General features: G+C 32.3%; 1 protein-coding gene across 5 annotated transcripts; it reads right to left on the bottom strand.

Moving 5' to 3' along the window:
* Window positions 1-175: 175 nt before the first annotated feature.
* Window positions 176-3224, bottom strand: LOC129303309 (adenylate kinase isoenzyme 6 homolog). Of its 5 annotated transcripts, XM_054942529.1 has the most exons (5): window positions 2934-3224; window positions 2301-2437; window positions 1910-2126; window positions 602-747; window positions 176-510 (listed from the first exon to the last, which is right to left on the bottom strand). In XM_054942529.1, exons 2-5 carry the CDS (start codon window positions 2387-2389, stop codon window positions 324-326), a joined length of 639 nt encoding a protein of 212 aa, XP_054798504.1. In that variant the 5' UTR covers window positions 2390-2437; window positions 2934-3224; the 3' UTR covers window positions 176-323. The 5 variants fall into 5 exon arrangements, with proteins under 5 accessions (XP_054798504.1, XP_054798506.1, XP_054798505.1 ...); XM_054942531.1 differs by lacking the exon at window positions 2301-2437; XM_054942530.1 differs by lacking the exon at window positions 2301-2437 and having other exon boundaries at window positions 1910-2119.
* Window positions 3225-17564: the final 14340 nt, after the last annotated feature.

Genomic DNA, 17564 nt, shown 5'->3' with positions numbered 1-17564 from the left:
ACTTCTTTCTGTAATAATCTTACAAAACGATCTCACTTTAGCTGGAAGGAAATAGACATCATACTCACCGCTAAAACACTTTTTCTTACACCCCACACCAGAACGAAAGCTCGCTTCTGAGGAAGTTCTCATGTTCAAACATCTTAAATTATTGGAACTTTAGCATAGAAAAAACTTAAAAGATAACTCCATGCTGAGGAAAACAGCAGGAAGAAGGCCAGTTTTAATATGAAACTAAACCTCAAAAGGAGGAAAACAGTACAAAGAAGACAGCAAAACAATATCTACAAGGTCCTGCTTTTGCTGTATTGAGTTCGCTGCAACTAAGATCGGGGATGCCAGTTTCTTACCCACTCTGTTAGAGTTGCAATATTTCTATTTATGTCTTCAATAGTATCACTCCTTAATGCAACAACTCTGTCCTCTGGGTAACTTTCTTTTGCTTCCTCAAGCAGAACTTGAAAGATTTCGCACTCGATATTGTTGGAAAGCTTTGACTCACTGTACCCTCTGTCACAGAGTTTTGAGATAGTATGTAATTTGCATGAGATGAAAAAATAATTAAGTTAAATAATCATCATTCGCAACTTCATCCATTTACCTCTTGCTCAAGCGGTCATACAACACAGAGTTATCTGTTTGAAGTACCACCACACAATCAAACCACCGCTCGGGAAAGAAATCACAGCCATGGTAGTCCACTATGTTCCCTCCTCCTTCCATGATGTCTTCAAGCTCATCACAGACCTACAAAATCCAACCAATATATGTCTGTTAGAATCCAAGAAATACTACAACAACAACAACAACAAGCCTTTATCCCACTAGGTGGGGTCGGCTAGAATCCAAGAAATACTGAATCAACAAATTGGTTTTTACTTATTCAAAATACTATTTTTTGTTTTGCTATTTTAACTATCCATTACACCTGAAGTTCGGCACTGTTATGGATGCCATGTAAACATGCCAAGGCTGACTACCTAGGACGATAAAACTGGGGGATGTAGTAAGACGAGGATGACTCTCGAGGCATTAGAGAATGATGTTTCCATGACTAGTAGGCCAAGGCTGACTCCCATAAAGTGTGTGATTCAGTCTCTCCCACACTGTACTCCAATCCTCCTTGCCCTCCTTCTGACCCCATCTGCAATATATTCTCGATGCCTTACCCCTTTCCTCTCTCGCCCCTCACACCTAGCCCAAATGCTTCAATGGATAAGAAAGCATTGCATAGAATGGATGCAACAGTTTTTAATAATGTATACTATAGAGTGTTTTAGGCCCAAAAAATAAAATATCTAGTTAACCAAACAATTTTTTTTTAAATATTTTGGGATTGGGATGATTGGCTAGTCAAGCAAATTCTTTATGCAATGTTGTCTAAGTAGTTATAAGAATCATCTATTCAAATCAGGCAAAGGACCCTCAAAGCCCCCTACTGAAGGAAGCCACTTTTTACCAACGGACTCCCTTAAACCCCCCAACCATGGAAAACAATTATAACAAAGAGAAAAAATTGAATCAAAAAAACATTACCAAGTATCTACCATCTTACGTAACAAATAAGTGTACCTCGCATCTTTGTTGTCAGAAAAGGAAACTGAAAAATATTTTAAATAGTTACTTCAACTTTCATCATGAAAAAGTATTGTCATGATATAATATTTTTATGCAGATGTGTACCATTAATGATCCTACTCATTACTATACTATCTAAACACACAATCAGATAAACCCATTCAAACTCTATCGAACCATTAGCCTTTTTGATGTCTTGTGTATTTTATCTTGGGCCTAATTCAGGTCTGCAAGGAAGCATGGTAAAATTCATCCATTTACACCTACGATGGCAATTACACAAGAAATAGAAACAAGTATTTCTTAAACATTGATCCATATAGCAGCTCACCAAGTCTTCATTAATGATATAACAATCAAGCTCATTATCCCATCCATCATGCAAATTCTTCTCTTTGACCAATTCTCCAATATTGATATGGCGAAGTTGGATTGCTTCAGCTAGAGCAGAGGACATTGTTGTCTTTCCTGTCCCCGGTGTACCAGTCACCAGTATATTTGGCCTATTCCTCTGGCTGCCCTGTTCAACCATGTCTATAACCTGCACTCTTAACCAGACTCTAAATTATGAGACTGATTATAAACAGTACTATCACAGAAGTTACGAAACAAAAGTATTACGTAATCTATCATTTTTAAAACCACATGAATTTGTTAGCAAAGATATAACTTAAAGAAAAACACAACCAAGAAAACAGAAGACGAAAGTCAAAGACTAACACCGTGTGAATAAAGAAGTTAAAACAGATTCTTTCTTTCTCTGCGAGCTTCGAGAGACTGTTCTGTATTTAAAAAAGACGATGCCGACCATCTTTGAGCGGGGAAAAAAAAGACTAACTAAAAATAGCAGAAAAAATTCCTGTCAAACAAAACCAAGGTGGAGATCAGCATCAGCAACCGGTACATTAGAGAGAAAAAAGCAGAAAGAAAAGCGAATTGAATTGAATATAGTAGCAGATAGAAAAGGTCAGCAAACGGTGGCGGCGAGAAAGAAAGGGAAGCGCGCACTGAGACACAGCTCCAGATTTCAGAAACAGAATGGCCAAGGTGGCATTTGTATAGAAGGCTTCAGAATATAATCACCATCAAGTATCTTAAAATATAAATAAAAAATAATGTAATTTATCTTTCATATTTCATTTTTCATGTGTGTGTGGGTGTAGTTTCATAACAAGAAGGTGACAGAATCAAATCAGAGGTTGGAAGCGCTGAGAAGCAGAAAGAACTACACGCAGCTTAACTAAGGAACGAGAGATAACAAAAGAACTAAGCTGAACTCCATCAACATCTCAAATTTAATAAAAGCCCAGAAAAATAAAAAATGAAGCAGAGGGAGAGAGATAAATCAAAGTTACCAGATAGATAGATAGATAGAGAGAGAGAGAGAGAGAGAGAGAGACGGAGAGCTTGAAGCTTCACGACGCTGTTGCAGAGGGAGAAGGCGAGCCGCAGCAGCGAGTCCACGAGCTTCGCCGTTGGAGCGACGGATAAGAGAAGGAGAAAGAAGAGCTTCGCCGTCCGAGGGCAGGAGAAGGAGGAGGAGGAAGAGCTTTGCGGTGGACAAGCAACGTCAAGATGCGGTGGCCGATGAGACGATTTGATGCTTGAGTTGAGGTTTCAGATCTGGGAATGAGATGGCGGCTACCGACTCCCGAGCCCGAGATATGGTCATTCACCTTGCTTGCCTGTTTTTTTTTTTTTTTTTTTTGAAAAATAATAATTAAGGACCAAAGGATATTAATCTCAATTAAAAATTATAAAATATTAAAATTTCAATTAAGAATCATGATTTTTAATTAAAATAAAAAATATACTTAACTTTATAAAATTATCCTCCACTAAATACTAAAAGAGATCAACTCTTCCTTGCATTCTTTATTTCGTTTTAAGTGTGAAAAATCTACTCTTATGTGCGTGAAAAATTTGAGCAAAAAATCATAGTCTTGAGTAAAGTAGATCGTTATTTGGGTCATCATCTTCTTCCCCTCTCAGTAATAACTAATTACATTTATTGCTTCTTTTTCATCTTCTTCCCTCCCTTACGTGAAAAATCTGAAGTTTTAAAGTTTTCCTCTTCTCTATCTTTTATATTTTCTTTTCTCTCTTGGGCGAAAGATAATTTTTGTATCTTTGTAAATGATATTTTACATCGTTTCTCTTCTATAGCTAAGAAAAAAAAAGAGATCTTGTTGATAATTATATAGATTATATACATATACACGCACAATAAATGATTTCTGTAACAAATAGTGTTGAAAAAATTGAGTGAAAAAAAAGAAAGATGTAATGTGGATATTGATTTTTTTCTATTCTGCGATGAAAAGTATGTCGATGTTGAAAAATATAACATAGATGCTAAATTGTTGTAATCATAATTGAGATTACGAGAAGGATAGCTATGAAGTAAGACATAGATAGTGTTGAAAAAAATTAAGTGAAATAAAAGAAAGTTGTAATGTGAATGCTGATTTTTTTCTGTTCAGTGATGAAAAGTATGCTAATGTTGAAAAATGTAACATGGATGCTAAATTGCTGTAATCATAGTTGAGATTGCAGGAAGGATAGTTGTAAAGTAATAAATTTATATATTATTCCTAGTTGTTTCAGGTTTATTTCTTATATGGCAATTACTTCAGCAAAAGAAGTATTAACTTGTGAATAATTGTGAATGGAAAATGAAAGATTTCTTACCATGGTCACAGCCAAAATCTTCCTTTAGGTAAGAGCTTGAAGGTATATTACCCTCTTTGTCATGTTCAATACAAAATGCTCTTACACTACTCCCTGAGGTTAATTAAGTAAAATGAAATAATTTATTTATGGTTGTTGGACAGATATTTGAAGACGTAATTGTATTTACAAAAGCATCTATGCACAAGAAAAATTTATAGCTTTACAATGATTCCGGTGGAAATCATTAATATGCCTCAGTTGATCAAGATACATTATGAAAATTATGAAAACAATACCTTTTTAGAACCACCACTAACTACACATCTCCCAGGACGACTACACACCAAGCGAAGAGAGTCACAGTTTCAAAACAAGAAGGTGTACCATTGCTCAAGATGTAATTAAGCTGGGCATACTAAGAATAGATGTAGGAAACCCAATCCAAGAATAGATGTAGGGGTCGAAAGGGGGTGAAAACTATATGCATATTAATTGGTTTGAAATTGAAATGTATTTGGTTTTTATTTATTTAGTGTATTTTACTGTTGAATAACTTTTTGTACAGACACACATCTTATTTTTTATACTTATGGTAGTGACAAATCATGTAAATAAGTTTACAATTTACGTTATTTTTTGGAAAGCAAACTGCACAAGTACCATTTAGGTATATGGAATATTTTGTATGTAAAAAGGAATGCAAATATGGTGTATATGTATTGAAATCAATGTAATGTAACGCTGATGTTTATTTCAGGTTTAATTATATGCAAGTGCAACTGCTGTGATAACATAAGACTACTAAAATTACTATCGTAGAATGGGAAATTATTATTGTGACTTGAGAAAATATGGACCACACTTGGGAATAGATTTTTTCCCAGTATTAAAGAAACTTTTGGAATGTTGCAAGGTTATTTATGAATATGCTAATGTGGTATGGGAATATTGCTATTGTATCTTGTGAAAATATGAAACCCTAATTGGGAAAGATTGTTTCCCATAATTTCAGAAACTAAGCTTTGAAAAGTTTCAATATCACTCATGAATATACTAAAGTAGCTTGAGAATTCACTAATGTCAGTCAAAATAATTCACTAATGACTTATTAAATTTTATGCTTGTCAATGTATAATTAGCTCCATTTGGAATTCACTAATGTGGCATGGAAATATTAGTATTGTATCTTGTGAAAACATAAAACCCTACTTGGGATATAATTATTTAACAAAAAATGACTTCTTTAAATTGAGATTCACAAACGTGACTTTGGAATTCACTAACATAACTTGAAAATTCACTAACGTGGCTTGGGAATTCATTAACGTTAATCAAGATAATTTACCAATGATTTGTCTAGTTTCTTGTAAATTTAGCAAAAAATATTTAGGATTAATTATTGTATCATATACATTGAGCCATAGAAAATACTTAAGTACATAAAATTTTAATTTACATCATACATATAATCAAAACATAACTTGTGAAAGTCTATATCACAGTTGCATAACTTGTGAAAGTCTATATCACAGTTGTTTAATCTATGCATTTAATCTTTTTGTTCCTCGATGCTCGATATTTGAAATAGATATCATCACTTGTGAGGCTATTCTATTCTGTCATTCTGTGGATGAGTTACCAGCCAATACAATAACTTAAATCTCATTTTACTCAACTATTCCTGTACAATTAGAGTAAATCAACTAATGAAGGCATGGTATGATAGCATCATTCCTCTTGTATAATATTGTTGCAGTATCTAAAGTAAATGATGACATACATACCACAATCAACTCTACATAAACAATTTTCAAGATAAAATATGTTAATGATTTATTACTTTACAGCTATCCTTCCCATAATTCCAACTATGACTACAACAATTCAGCATTCATGTTATATTTTTGAACATCAACATACTTTTCATTATAGAACAGAAAAAAATTAGCATCCACATTACATCTTTTTTTAACTCAATTTTTGTCCACACGATCTATTTCAGAAATCATTTATTGTGTATATAATCTATATAATAATCAACAAAATATCTTTTTTTCTTAGCTATAGAAGATAAACGATGTAAAATATCATTTAAAAAATACAAAAGTTGTCTTTCGCCCAAGAGAGAAAAGAAGACATAAAAGATAGGGAAGAGGAAAACTTTAAAACTTTAGTTTTTTCACACAGGGGAGGGAAGAAGATGAAAAGGAAGCAATGAATGTAATTACTTATCACTAAGAAGGGGAGAAGATGATGACCCAGATGACGATCCACTCTACTGAAGACTATGATTTTTTGCTTAGATTTTTTACACACATGAGAGCAAATTTTTCACACCTAAAATGAACATAGAATGCAAGCAAGAGCTGATATCTTTTAGTGTTTAGCAGAGGGCAATTCTGTAAAGTTAGGTATATTTTTTTATTCCAATTAAAGACCATAATCCTTAATTGAGATTTCAATATTTTATGGTCCTTAATTGAGATTAATATTCTTAAGGGATCCTTAATTGTCATTTTTCATTTTTTTATGGAATAAGAAGGCAAGCCTAAGGCTTGAGAAAATTAAAAACCCATGGCCATCTTAGGTAATAGAGGCGTTGTCTTTGTAAAAATTTTAATGAGGGATATTTGATCAAACATAATAAAAAAAGAATTTCTGAATTTTTAAAATTTCACTGAAGGATCTGTATGAATTTTCATTTGAATTTGTGACGGAGATGAAAAATTTGCCTTCATTTAAATGAATAATATAAATAACTTATTCATTCCCCTGCTGTATGTTACTCATTTACTTACGAAACCTTGTTCATTTCCTTACTTCATTTATTTATAGTCCTAGTTTCACTTGATTTCATTCTAAATGTCAGTTTCATGATAAGATGACTTATTCATTCCCATATTGTATATTGTTTATTTAGTTACGAAATGTTATTTGTTTCCCTACTTCACTTATTTATAGCCTTGGAATGAAATCAAATGAAAGTATGACTATAAATAAGTAAAGTAGGGAAACAAATAACATTTCGTAAGTATACGAACAGCATATAGTATGAGAACGAACAAGTCATTTATGTTGTTCTAAATGAGGGCAATTTTATTATTTTTATCAAAAATTCAAACAAAAATCCCTATAGGCCTTTCAGTGAAATTTCAGAAATTCAAGGATCCTCTTTTTCATTATATTTGGTCAAGGGTCCCTTACTAAAATTTTCTCATTGTCTTTGCCTAGTAAAGCTATTACTTGAGCAAAAATATCATGAAAGTAATTAATTATAGACCTTGTACTGTAGCTTTCCCTAGCAATAAAGTTAGCATATTCGAGAACTTCCCACCAGGCATGGTATATCTCAACTTCAATGTTACCATAGATGAAACCTCGAACAACATTGATTTCCATTCTCTAGGTATGATTAGCAAAATCATCTCTTAAAATCATGCTAATGGCATCTAAGGAGTTAGAATAAATATAAACTTTGGGAAAATCAAGTTGGTGATACACTTCTAATCTCGTTTTGATGGCTAGTAGCTCTGCTATCACAATCAGAATGTCAACTAAATCCTATTTGAATCCATAAATCCAGTCACCATTAGAGTCTCGATGTAACCCACCGCAAGTAGCATGATGCCAGAGGCTGATTGAGGCATCCGTGTCTATATGAACAGCATAGCATGGTAGTAGGTTCTAAGTGTAGTCAATTGCAACGGAGTTAGTTAGGATGATATGCTTGAGAGCTCTAGCTGCAATATGTTCATGCATGTGATACATATATTTATTAATAAATTCCTTAGCCGTTAGGTGTGATCCTTTTGAACACGGCTTTGCTTATATATTTTCCAAAGTAATTAACAGCCTAGCTAAACAATCTCGTCTAAGGCCATTTGGAGAAGGTAGTGCTAGATGGGTTACATGTTATGTTTGAATCATTCTTGCAAATCAAGTAAAGAAACTAGATAAAGAGTTAGCATAAATCATTCTTATCCAAAAATTCCCTCGCAAACTCAAAATCACAAATATAGTAAATCGCACTCTCCTCTTCATTACACTTAAAGGGGCATTTACCAGCGGGTAAAATCTCTATTTTGGCTCTTAGTGAATTAGTGAGAAGCCTCCCATGAAGGACTTGCCAAAGAAAGAACTTAACTTTTTCCCAGCATAGACCATTTCCAATTTTTTTGCCAAAGAGGTTATACTATAGTAGAATTTTTATAAAAGACAAATTGATAAGCAGATTTGACACTAAAATGGCCATAAGGGGAAGCTTTCCAAATGCAAGAATATGGATTGACTGATCTAGGAAGGGGAACACTACAAATTTTGCTCACTACCTAATTAGGAAGGAAACTTCTCCAAGTAATGATATTCTAAGATCCATTAAGTTGAACAAAATCAAACATAGTGGCTAATGGATTAAGGTGTTCATGGTTTATCAGCAAGAGTAAATAATGGTATGTCTATGGATGACCAAAGGTCCCACCAGCATGTTGTTTCAAATCCATTACCTAACTTTCTCCTAACACATGAATAAAATTTACCCTACATTATAGTGATGCTTTGCCAAATTCTTAAGGATCTTCGTTTATGACAAATGGCAGGTAGTCTATGCTCTCTATATCTATATTTGGCCTTCAGACTTATGACCCATAAGGAATTCGATTGAGTAAGAAGACCCTAACAGAGTTTCATAATAAAAGCCATATTTTGATTGTAAAGGTCTTTAAAACCTAAACCCTATTTCTTTTGCCTTCCTTAGCTGTATCCCAGGAAATTAAGTGCATTTTCCTTATAGAAGGTTTTGAGACCATAGAAATCTCTTACTGAAGCCCTCAATCTCTTTGAGAATTCCCTTTGAAAGTAGCATTGTCTGCATATAATGATAAGGAAGAGCCGAAAAGATGAATTTAATGAGAATGAACCTCCTTGCCTTATTTAGGAATTATCCTTGCCAAGAAGAAATTCATTGCTGAACCCTTTTAAAGAATAAGGGCAAAGGTTATCTTAGTTACCTAGGAGTGTAATATTAGCACGCTTAAGTGCTTTCCTAAATTAGCTGTAATACTAATACAAAGAATTTAGCAAAGGTCACATATGATTATTAAAATGAACATTCTTATAGCAGAAGGCTTTGGATTTCTTTAGGTTAATCCTATGGCCGAGGCAAGAAAAAACTTCAATATGTCTCTAATCAAGTGCATTTAGTCGAAAGAGGCTTCAGTAAATAGAATCAAATCATTAGCCAAAAATAGATGTGATATGAATGGTCCTTTTTTAGAGAACCAAAGAGCTTTCCATCTCTTTTGAGCATAAGCTTCAATAATTAAAGGTCCTAATCTTTCCATGCAGAGTATAAAGATATAAGGACTAAGAGGGTTACCTTGCCACACCCCTCAAGAAGGCCTAAAAGATGCAATCTCTTCCCCATTCCACATTACACTACTACAAAATAAGTTTACAGGAGCGCTTTTTTTTTACTTTAGGGAGCGCTTTTGAAGCGCTCTCATATCGAGCGCTCCGAAATGTATAGGAGCGCTTAAAAAAGCGCTCCTGTATATACGCTATACGGGAGCGCTTTTCGAAAAGCGCTCCTGTAAGGGAGCTACATACGGGAGCACTCTCTACAAGAGCGCTCCCGTATGCAACCATACCGGAGCGCTTTTATAAAGAGCGCTCCCATATGAACCATATAGGAGCGCTCTCTGGAAGAGCGCTCCTGTATGTTACTTTACAGGAGCGCTTTTCAAATGAGCGCTCCCGTATATTACTTTAATTTTTTTTAAATTAGATTTTTTGAAATTTCTCCTTTTACGTCTCTTTAATAATGACAAATCATAATATCAAAAACTAATTTAAAAATAATATTAACATAAAAATTTATATACAAGAAAAGAATTTGAAACTGATACAAAAATTTTAATTTCCTAACTAACCTAGTTTAATTTCTAACAAGCCTAACAAATGAAACTATTATTATTTTTCTAACATTGAAATCTAACTTCCTATCATAAACAGCCAATAATATATTCTAACAACTCTTCAACTAAATCTTCTATTTGCTCCATAGTAAAATACGAACATCTTACTCCAACAAAATACTACACAAGATATGAAAGCAATATATAAGGAATTAACATTATATCAACTTAATTTTAAAGTTTTTGACTTACATTTTCAGAAATGATCAACTCTTGTTATGTGATTACTTCTCTCATAAACTTCATAACATAGTATCCACACTCCCAACCTTGTAATTGTGTAGGTACCTATAAAACAATAAAAGATGTCATTATCAAAATATGGTGAAAATAAATTCTAACTTAATTTAAAATACTTCAGCGATGAAGTTATATATATGAATCATTTCATCAAGACGGTCAACATCATATGTCCCATTATCACGATCAAATGTTGAGTAGCTCGCACTATCCCTCCAATCATTTGCATCATTCCTTGTCTCCCCATGCATGATTCAACAAGTATAAGTTGGATCAATCCCATTACAGATTAAATGATCTTTCAATTTTATTAGCTTTACTCTTTTTCTATAGCAACATTTCAAACAAGGACATATGACTCCAAGGGGGTCTTGATCACAACAAAATGCAAATTCAATGAATTCATCCACACCATCCCAATATTCTCTAGATAGTTGATTAGCCGACATCCACTTATGATCCATATCACTAATATGATTATCAAAATTCAATAAACAAAAGACTTAGATTTCTATAAAAAAAATTCAACAACATCTTCCTTAAAAGAAGAACCTCCCAAATGATCAAACAATCAAATTCCACAACACAATACATTTAAACTCAAAAAATTAATTCATCCAAATAAAAATTTAGTAGCATAATGCATCTAAATTCTGTCAATCAATTGTAATTTAATTAATAACAATAATCTCCCTTAAAAGTATATTTCATAAATAAAATAAAAATGTTCAAGTAGTTTCCTCAACTTTAATCTAATTATCAACTACAAATACTCCATAATTCTAATATAAATAACTCCAATTCATATATTATCTATAATATTGATTATTAAAAAATATATATGAAATTTATTCTCAAATATATATAAATATATCAATATATTACATTATAAATTAATTATTAAAAAATACCTTCACAGTGTAGTCTTCACGGCAGAAAACGGAAGTCTTCACGGCAGTAGAGGAGGTCTTTGCAGCGTTGCTTCCTCGGCTGTACAGCAATGACACACGGCTACAACAGAGGTCTTCATGGTGTCGCTTCCTCCGGTGTACAGCAGCAGCACAAATCTGGAACAGCAATGTAGATCTAGAATAGTGATGCAGGAGATGGCGGTGACGGCGACGGCAGCGCAAAAACAGAGACAGATGGCGCGACATGACACAGAAATGAACAAACAGTAATGAACACTAATCTGGAACAACGAACAGCAGCAGACGATGATTTGGAACAGCAAACAGTGGCAAACGACGATCTGGAATAGCGAACAGCGGCGGACGACGATCTGGAACAGTGAACAGCGATGGAAGATAGACTGATACAGCGATGATCTAGAACTCGTTGGGAACGCACAACCTCAGCAAATGAGAGAGAGGTTTGAAAGAAACTCATAAATAGGGAAAAGAAAACTGACGGGAGGCAGAGATATAAAAGACCACCTCTTCCGGAGCGCTCTTCAAAGAGCGCTCCGGAAGATCTCTCTTTCGGAGCGCTCTTTGACGAGCGCTCCGGAAGAACAACTCTTTTGGAGCGCTTATTAAAAGAGCGCTCCGAAAGATGAGCTCTTTCGGAGCGCTCATTCCAAGAGCGCTCCGAAAGAGTTGATCTTCCGGAGCGCTCTTTGAAGAGCGCTCCGGAAGATAGTTTTCCGGAGCGCTTAACTACGAGCGCTCCCGAAGGTCTTTTTAAATTTTTTATAATATTTTATTTATATTAATTAGGAGCATTATCTTATTGAAAAGCCCTGACATACAGGAGCGCTTTTCTAAAAAAGCGCTCCGGTAAATTCCGCATTTACATTTTAGAGCGCTTTTTAAAGAAGCGCTCCTAAATACCCGCTCCTAAAGATATATTCTGTAGTAGTGTTACCTTCAAGGACATAGTGGTTATACAATTCATTATGATTTGAATGAGATTTCTGTCAAGGCTAATGTTGTGAAGGGTTTGATCAATAAAATCCCAGTCAAGTCTGTCAAAAGCTTTCACCATATCCACTTTGATTGTCATATACTTCTTGCCAATTCTTTTACATCTCATTGAATGAATGGTTTCTTGGGCAATGACAACATTAGTAACACTTTGTTTTCCTTTAATAAAGTTACAGTGCTGAGGATCAACCAAAACATCCATAATTGAGTGGAATCATCTTTCCAAGAGCTTAGTAATAATCTTAAAGCTAATGTTATAGAGATATGGGTCTAAAGTCCTTAACGGAGCTAGGATGGTCAATTTTTGGAACCAAGATAATATTTGCTTGATTTCTATGTTTCATGAATTTTGGATTTCAAACACATGTCTTTACCATCTTACAAATCTTCACTCTTACATGGTGCCATTGGGTCTAGAAAAAGTATTTTTGAACGCCATCTAGTCCTTGTGCTTTAAAGGCATCCATAGTAAAAGCTGCATTTTTAATTTGAATATCTAAAAACTCACAATTAAGCTTGGAAAGAGTTTTAGGATCCAAAATGGAAAATTTTAAAGGCCAGTCAAATAAGTTGGGAGATAAGAGAATCTTGGTGTATAGGTTTTGGAAGTAAGACAAAGCTAACGATTTCAGAATATCATGATTGTCCACCTACTCACCTAATTCGGATGTCAAAGCCTCAATCTTTTTCGTCTTTTCTTGATAATGATCATAGCATGAAAGAAACTAGTATTTTTATCACCCCCATTGTAATCACTTACATCGAGATTTTTGATACCAAATTAATTACACCTGCACGGTTAAGTTTGAGTATTCTTTCCATAAGGATTTTTCAAGTCTAGCCAATCCATTGTTAGGATTTTGAGACTAGCCTGATCAATTCCTTTCAACCTTCTTAGAATCTCTTTTTTCTTCCCAAGTATATTTCCAACTTTAGTACCATTCCATATTTTAGTTAGATGATGAAAGGAGGATACCCTATTTATCTAATTATAGTTATGCCAAGATTTGGCAACAATATCACCAAAATTTAGTTCGAGACTCCAAGCAACTTGGTATTGGAATGATAGAGGTCAAGAGGGTTGTAAGGTCTCCCTTAGTAATCTCCACTTAACTCCAGCATTAATATAATCAAGAGACTAACCCAAAAGGATTACTTAGTTTGTAAGTTTTGTAAATTAGGGATCTTAAATTTTCAAAATTTAAACACTTCAATATACCTTTACAGATAAAAAATCAGAGTTAAAGGTGTATACGGAAGCATGGGATCTTAAATAAATCAAAGCATTTGCAATAATGTTGAAAACTAAAAATAGTACCACAAAAAATAGAGGAGGACCTCAGCTTGCTATATGTGTGTTGCTGCACATTGCACGTTTTTGATAGTATTGTTGATGTCATGCGATAGCAACTAGGGTAGACTTTTGATGCACCCCATTTCTTCACCCGAAATTTGATTAAGGCGATCTAAATATCTACAGAGGGCTTTCTCCTAACTCTAGCTAATAGCACTAATTTTACAATCAAATTATTTTTTAGTTAAAAATTGGACACCCTTCTCTTAGTTCACTCCTTTTCACAATTCAAACATAACTTGGGTGTCATAAATTCAATCCAAGTCCTAAAAGCCTAATTTACACCTTAGACCATACCCAGTAAATCATAATGAACCTGTGCAATGCACCACATTATATAATTAGCACATCTAACATATTTTTAATGCTTAACCCCATAATCACAAAAGTAGAAGGGGAAGCCTTAATTTCATAATCATCGTACCAAATCAACATAAATTGTATATTTGCTCACCTCTCATTTACACTAATATTTTAATCCTTTCTAGTTTTCACAATTAATACATACACAAACGAGGGCCCAAAATACACACAGTAACAATATCAAACCCATAGTGCAAGTAAGTGTATATAGAAACTCCTGGTTAGGAATATCATCAATAGTTATACACATATAATACTCAAAATAAAAGAGGCCTATAGTTTTAAGATCAAGATCCTAAGTCTTAGTCTATTTCCCTTGGTATTTTTCAAATGAGCTAGCTTCCATGATATTAAAGAGAAATGGGTGAATACAATCACTTGGTAACTAAGATATGTTTGACTTATATTAATACATGTCAATCAATTTAAATGTAAGAGGCAATCTATTATTTCACACACATCATTCTCATTCAAATTCCATTTTCATGAGTTATAATATCATTTCCTCAAAACTCACAATATTCATTTCACAGTTATGATATTAAACTCATTAGCACATGCTCTCAAAACAAGGGACATAATACAGACAACTATGTGCTATCATCATCTTCGAGGCCCCTTAAGGATGGTGAATCGTGAAGAAGTTGATTTGCTATCACCTTTTTCCCTTTAATCTAGATGTTTTCCCTTGTTACCGTACCTTCCTCTGTAAGTTTATTGCCTTGAGAATCAAGACCCTATTGGGTTAAAGGCAAAGTTCTAGTTACTGTAAATTTCATCATCTCCGGGGAGTTTCACCGCTTGCAACAAGAAGGGTTGCTAAGAGCTAGTTGAAGATTCATTGGAAGTAGTTGACGATGCTGAGCATGTTTTCCAAGGACGAGCTTCCTTTTGATGTTTGTAATGCCCACAGTGAAAACAAATTAATCCCAAACCCTTATATTCCACGTTGAAAAGAGTAGCTACTGAAATGATTTAAGGAATTAGTTTTTTATTACGATCTAGTTCCATACATATTCTCACATACCTTCTACGTTCAACTTTAACCCTTTGAATGTCGAAGTAAGAAATGGTGTTTATGTCCACTTTACTGGTTTTACCAATCCTATCACCTAATCTCCAGATGAAACTCTTTGTGTAATAATGCATGGGGATATTTAAGATATAAATCCCACTTGCTACTTTTCCTAAGGGATTGTGGAAAAGGGTCAAAATATGGTGTCCAACATTGAACCATAAAACAATGTTGAGCCATAACCCATGGACCGTCAAAGAGAACCTTCTTGTAATGCATTGCTTAGTTGTTTTCATCAGTGAAGTGAACAACATAGTAGTTGTTCTGGAGATCAATAAGCTCAAAATCTTTGATTTGCCATAGTTTGCTTAGCCTTTCTTTAAGTTTCTAGAGAATGTATGAAATGAGCTCCCAAAACTGTGATGACTAATATGCATTGCTCTAAGGCCTACACAAGTCATTGAACTCCTTACTGGCAATAAGGACTACTGGATAGATATTAATTAATTTTTTTCTCTCCTCTAAAGGTTCTAGTATATCTCCCATGACTAATCAAGTAGATCCGAGATGACATGGTCATCTTCCATATCAGAGCTTTCATAAGCAACGCCATTATAATCAGTCCCTTTAAACCCTAAAAGAGAATCTTTGTATAAACACTGTTATGAGGCCCTTGTTGGAGTCATTGCCTCATTCTTAGAACAAGTTTTAGCATCTTCCATTTTATTAAACATGATAGCATCCTCTTTTACCTCCTTTTTGGTTTTATTCAGTTGATCGTTTGGTGATAATTCCTTTACAGGTCGGTCTAATAACATTTTTTGATGATAAATTTCTTCCGTTGGACGTGGCATAAATTTTAAGAGAGAGCAGGTTGTTCACCTTACTGCTTGCTCAATGCTACGTTTTAATTTTTTGTAGGGTATATTTGGATTAAAATATCAATATCAATTAGAATGAACTGAAGTTTTAATATTTTTTTAGAAGTTGACAAACTAAAAATTATTTAAATGATTTGATTTAAAAATCAATTAAAATATATAATAACAAAAAGACATGAATTATAAAATATATATTTTTGTCACTCATTTGATATTTTTAGAAAAAATAATAAACTTTAATTTACAATTTTTTTCTCAAAAAGATAGAATTTAAGAATTTAAAATAAATACATAAATCATAAATTTTATTTTTTTAAAGGTAGAATTAAAATTCAAAATATTCAATTATGAATAGTTAAAATAAAAAAACATAAATTAAAAAATATTCAATTCTAAAATAATAAAAGATCAAAGTATATTTTTGATTCTTTAACTTTATATAAAATTTTAATATAGTCCTTTTAATTTTTTAAAATATTTTTTTAGCCTTTTAACTATAACAACATTAGTTTTAAATAATTATTTTTATTTTAATCATTGTTATTTTAAAAAATTTAACTTAATATATTAGTATTTGAAAATATTTTGTTAACATTTAAAAATTTAAGGTGTAGATTTTTTATGGCAAAAATAATGATATTAAAATTAAAGGACTTAAAATACACTTTATAAGATTAAAGAGTTAAAATAAAATAATATATAAAATTTAAAAATTAAAAATATATTTTGATCAAGATAAAATAAATTCATAACTTGTTTCGATACTTTTTTTTTTAATGACGTCAAGTAAGTTTGCATTTTTTTTAAAGACACTTTGAAGTCAAACCTAATATAATTAAAAGTATGTTTAGATGTATAATGATATCATGTACTGTGTGTGATTTGATATCTTTAACGTAAAAATATTAAAATAAAATTAAAAAATAAAAATATTTAAAATAAAAATAGGTTAAAATATATTTTTAATTTTTTAATTTTAGATAAAGTGTTTTTTTGATTCCTTAACTTTAAAAATAGGTTAAAATATATTTTTAATTTTTTAACTTTAGATAAGATGTTATTTTGATTTCTTAACTTTTAAAAAATATCTTTCCAATTCTCTAATTTTAATATTATTAATTTTAAATGATTATTTTTTTATATTAATTAGTATTATTTTTTTAAAAAATTAAATTTAACATATATTTAAAAATATTTTATTAATATTTAAAAATTTAATGTATAATTTTTGTGATGAAAATAACAGTATTTTTATGTTAGAGTTAAAAAAATTTAAAATATACTTTATAAAAATTAAGTGATAGAAATAAAATTTTATGTAAAATTAAGAGATTATAAAAATAATTTTTATTTTATAAACAATAAAATCTTGCTTTTAAAATTTTCAGGCATATTCTTTTAAATGAAATAAGTAGTTTTAGCTAGAAATTGTGAAATATAAAAGAAACTTTTTTAAAAAATAAAATCATATTTTAATTATTCTCAACTATAATTATACTATAAAAAAAAGCAATATAAATAAATCATTCCAGAAAGCTTTTCAACTTAGGTGGGAGAGAAAAG

Source organism: Prosopis cineraria, unplaced genomic scaffold (assembly GCF_029017545.1).
Source record: "Prosopis cineraria cultivar Desert tree isolate PC_DT_omini unplaced genomic scaffold, ASM2901754v1 PC2, whole genome shotgun sequence".
NCBI classification, from domain to species: Eukaryota; Viridiplantae; Streptophyta; class Magnoliopsida; order Fabales; family Fabaceae; genus Prosopis; species Prosopis cineraria.
The sequence above is the reverse complement of the archived record's forward strand: the minus strand, read 5'-3'. Positions and strand labels throughout refer to the sequence as shown.

Bases quoted from the DNA above. Each gene is read 5' to 3' on its own strand.
- LOC129303309 (XM_054942529.1), bottom strand. From the start codon at position 2,389: ATGGTCGGCATCGTCTTTTTTAAATACAGAACAGTCTCTCGAAGCTCG. The intron at 748-1,909 runs GTGAGCTGCTAT...TGGATTTTGTAG, and splicing joins ATATCATTAATGAAGACTTG to GTCTGTGATGAGCTTGAAGA. The intron at 511-601 runs GTAAATGGATGA...ACTCTGTGACAG, and splicing joins TATGACCGCTTGAGCAAGAG to AGGGTACAGTGAGTCAAAGC.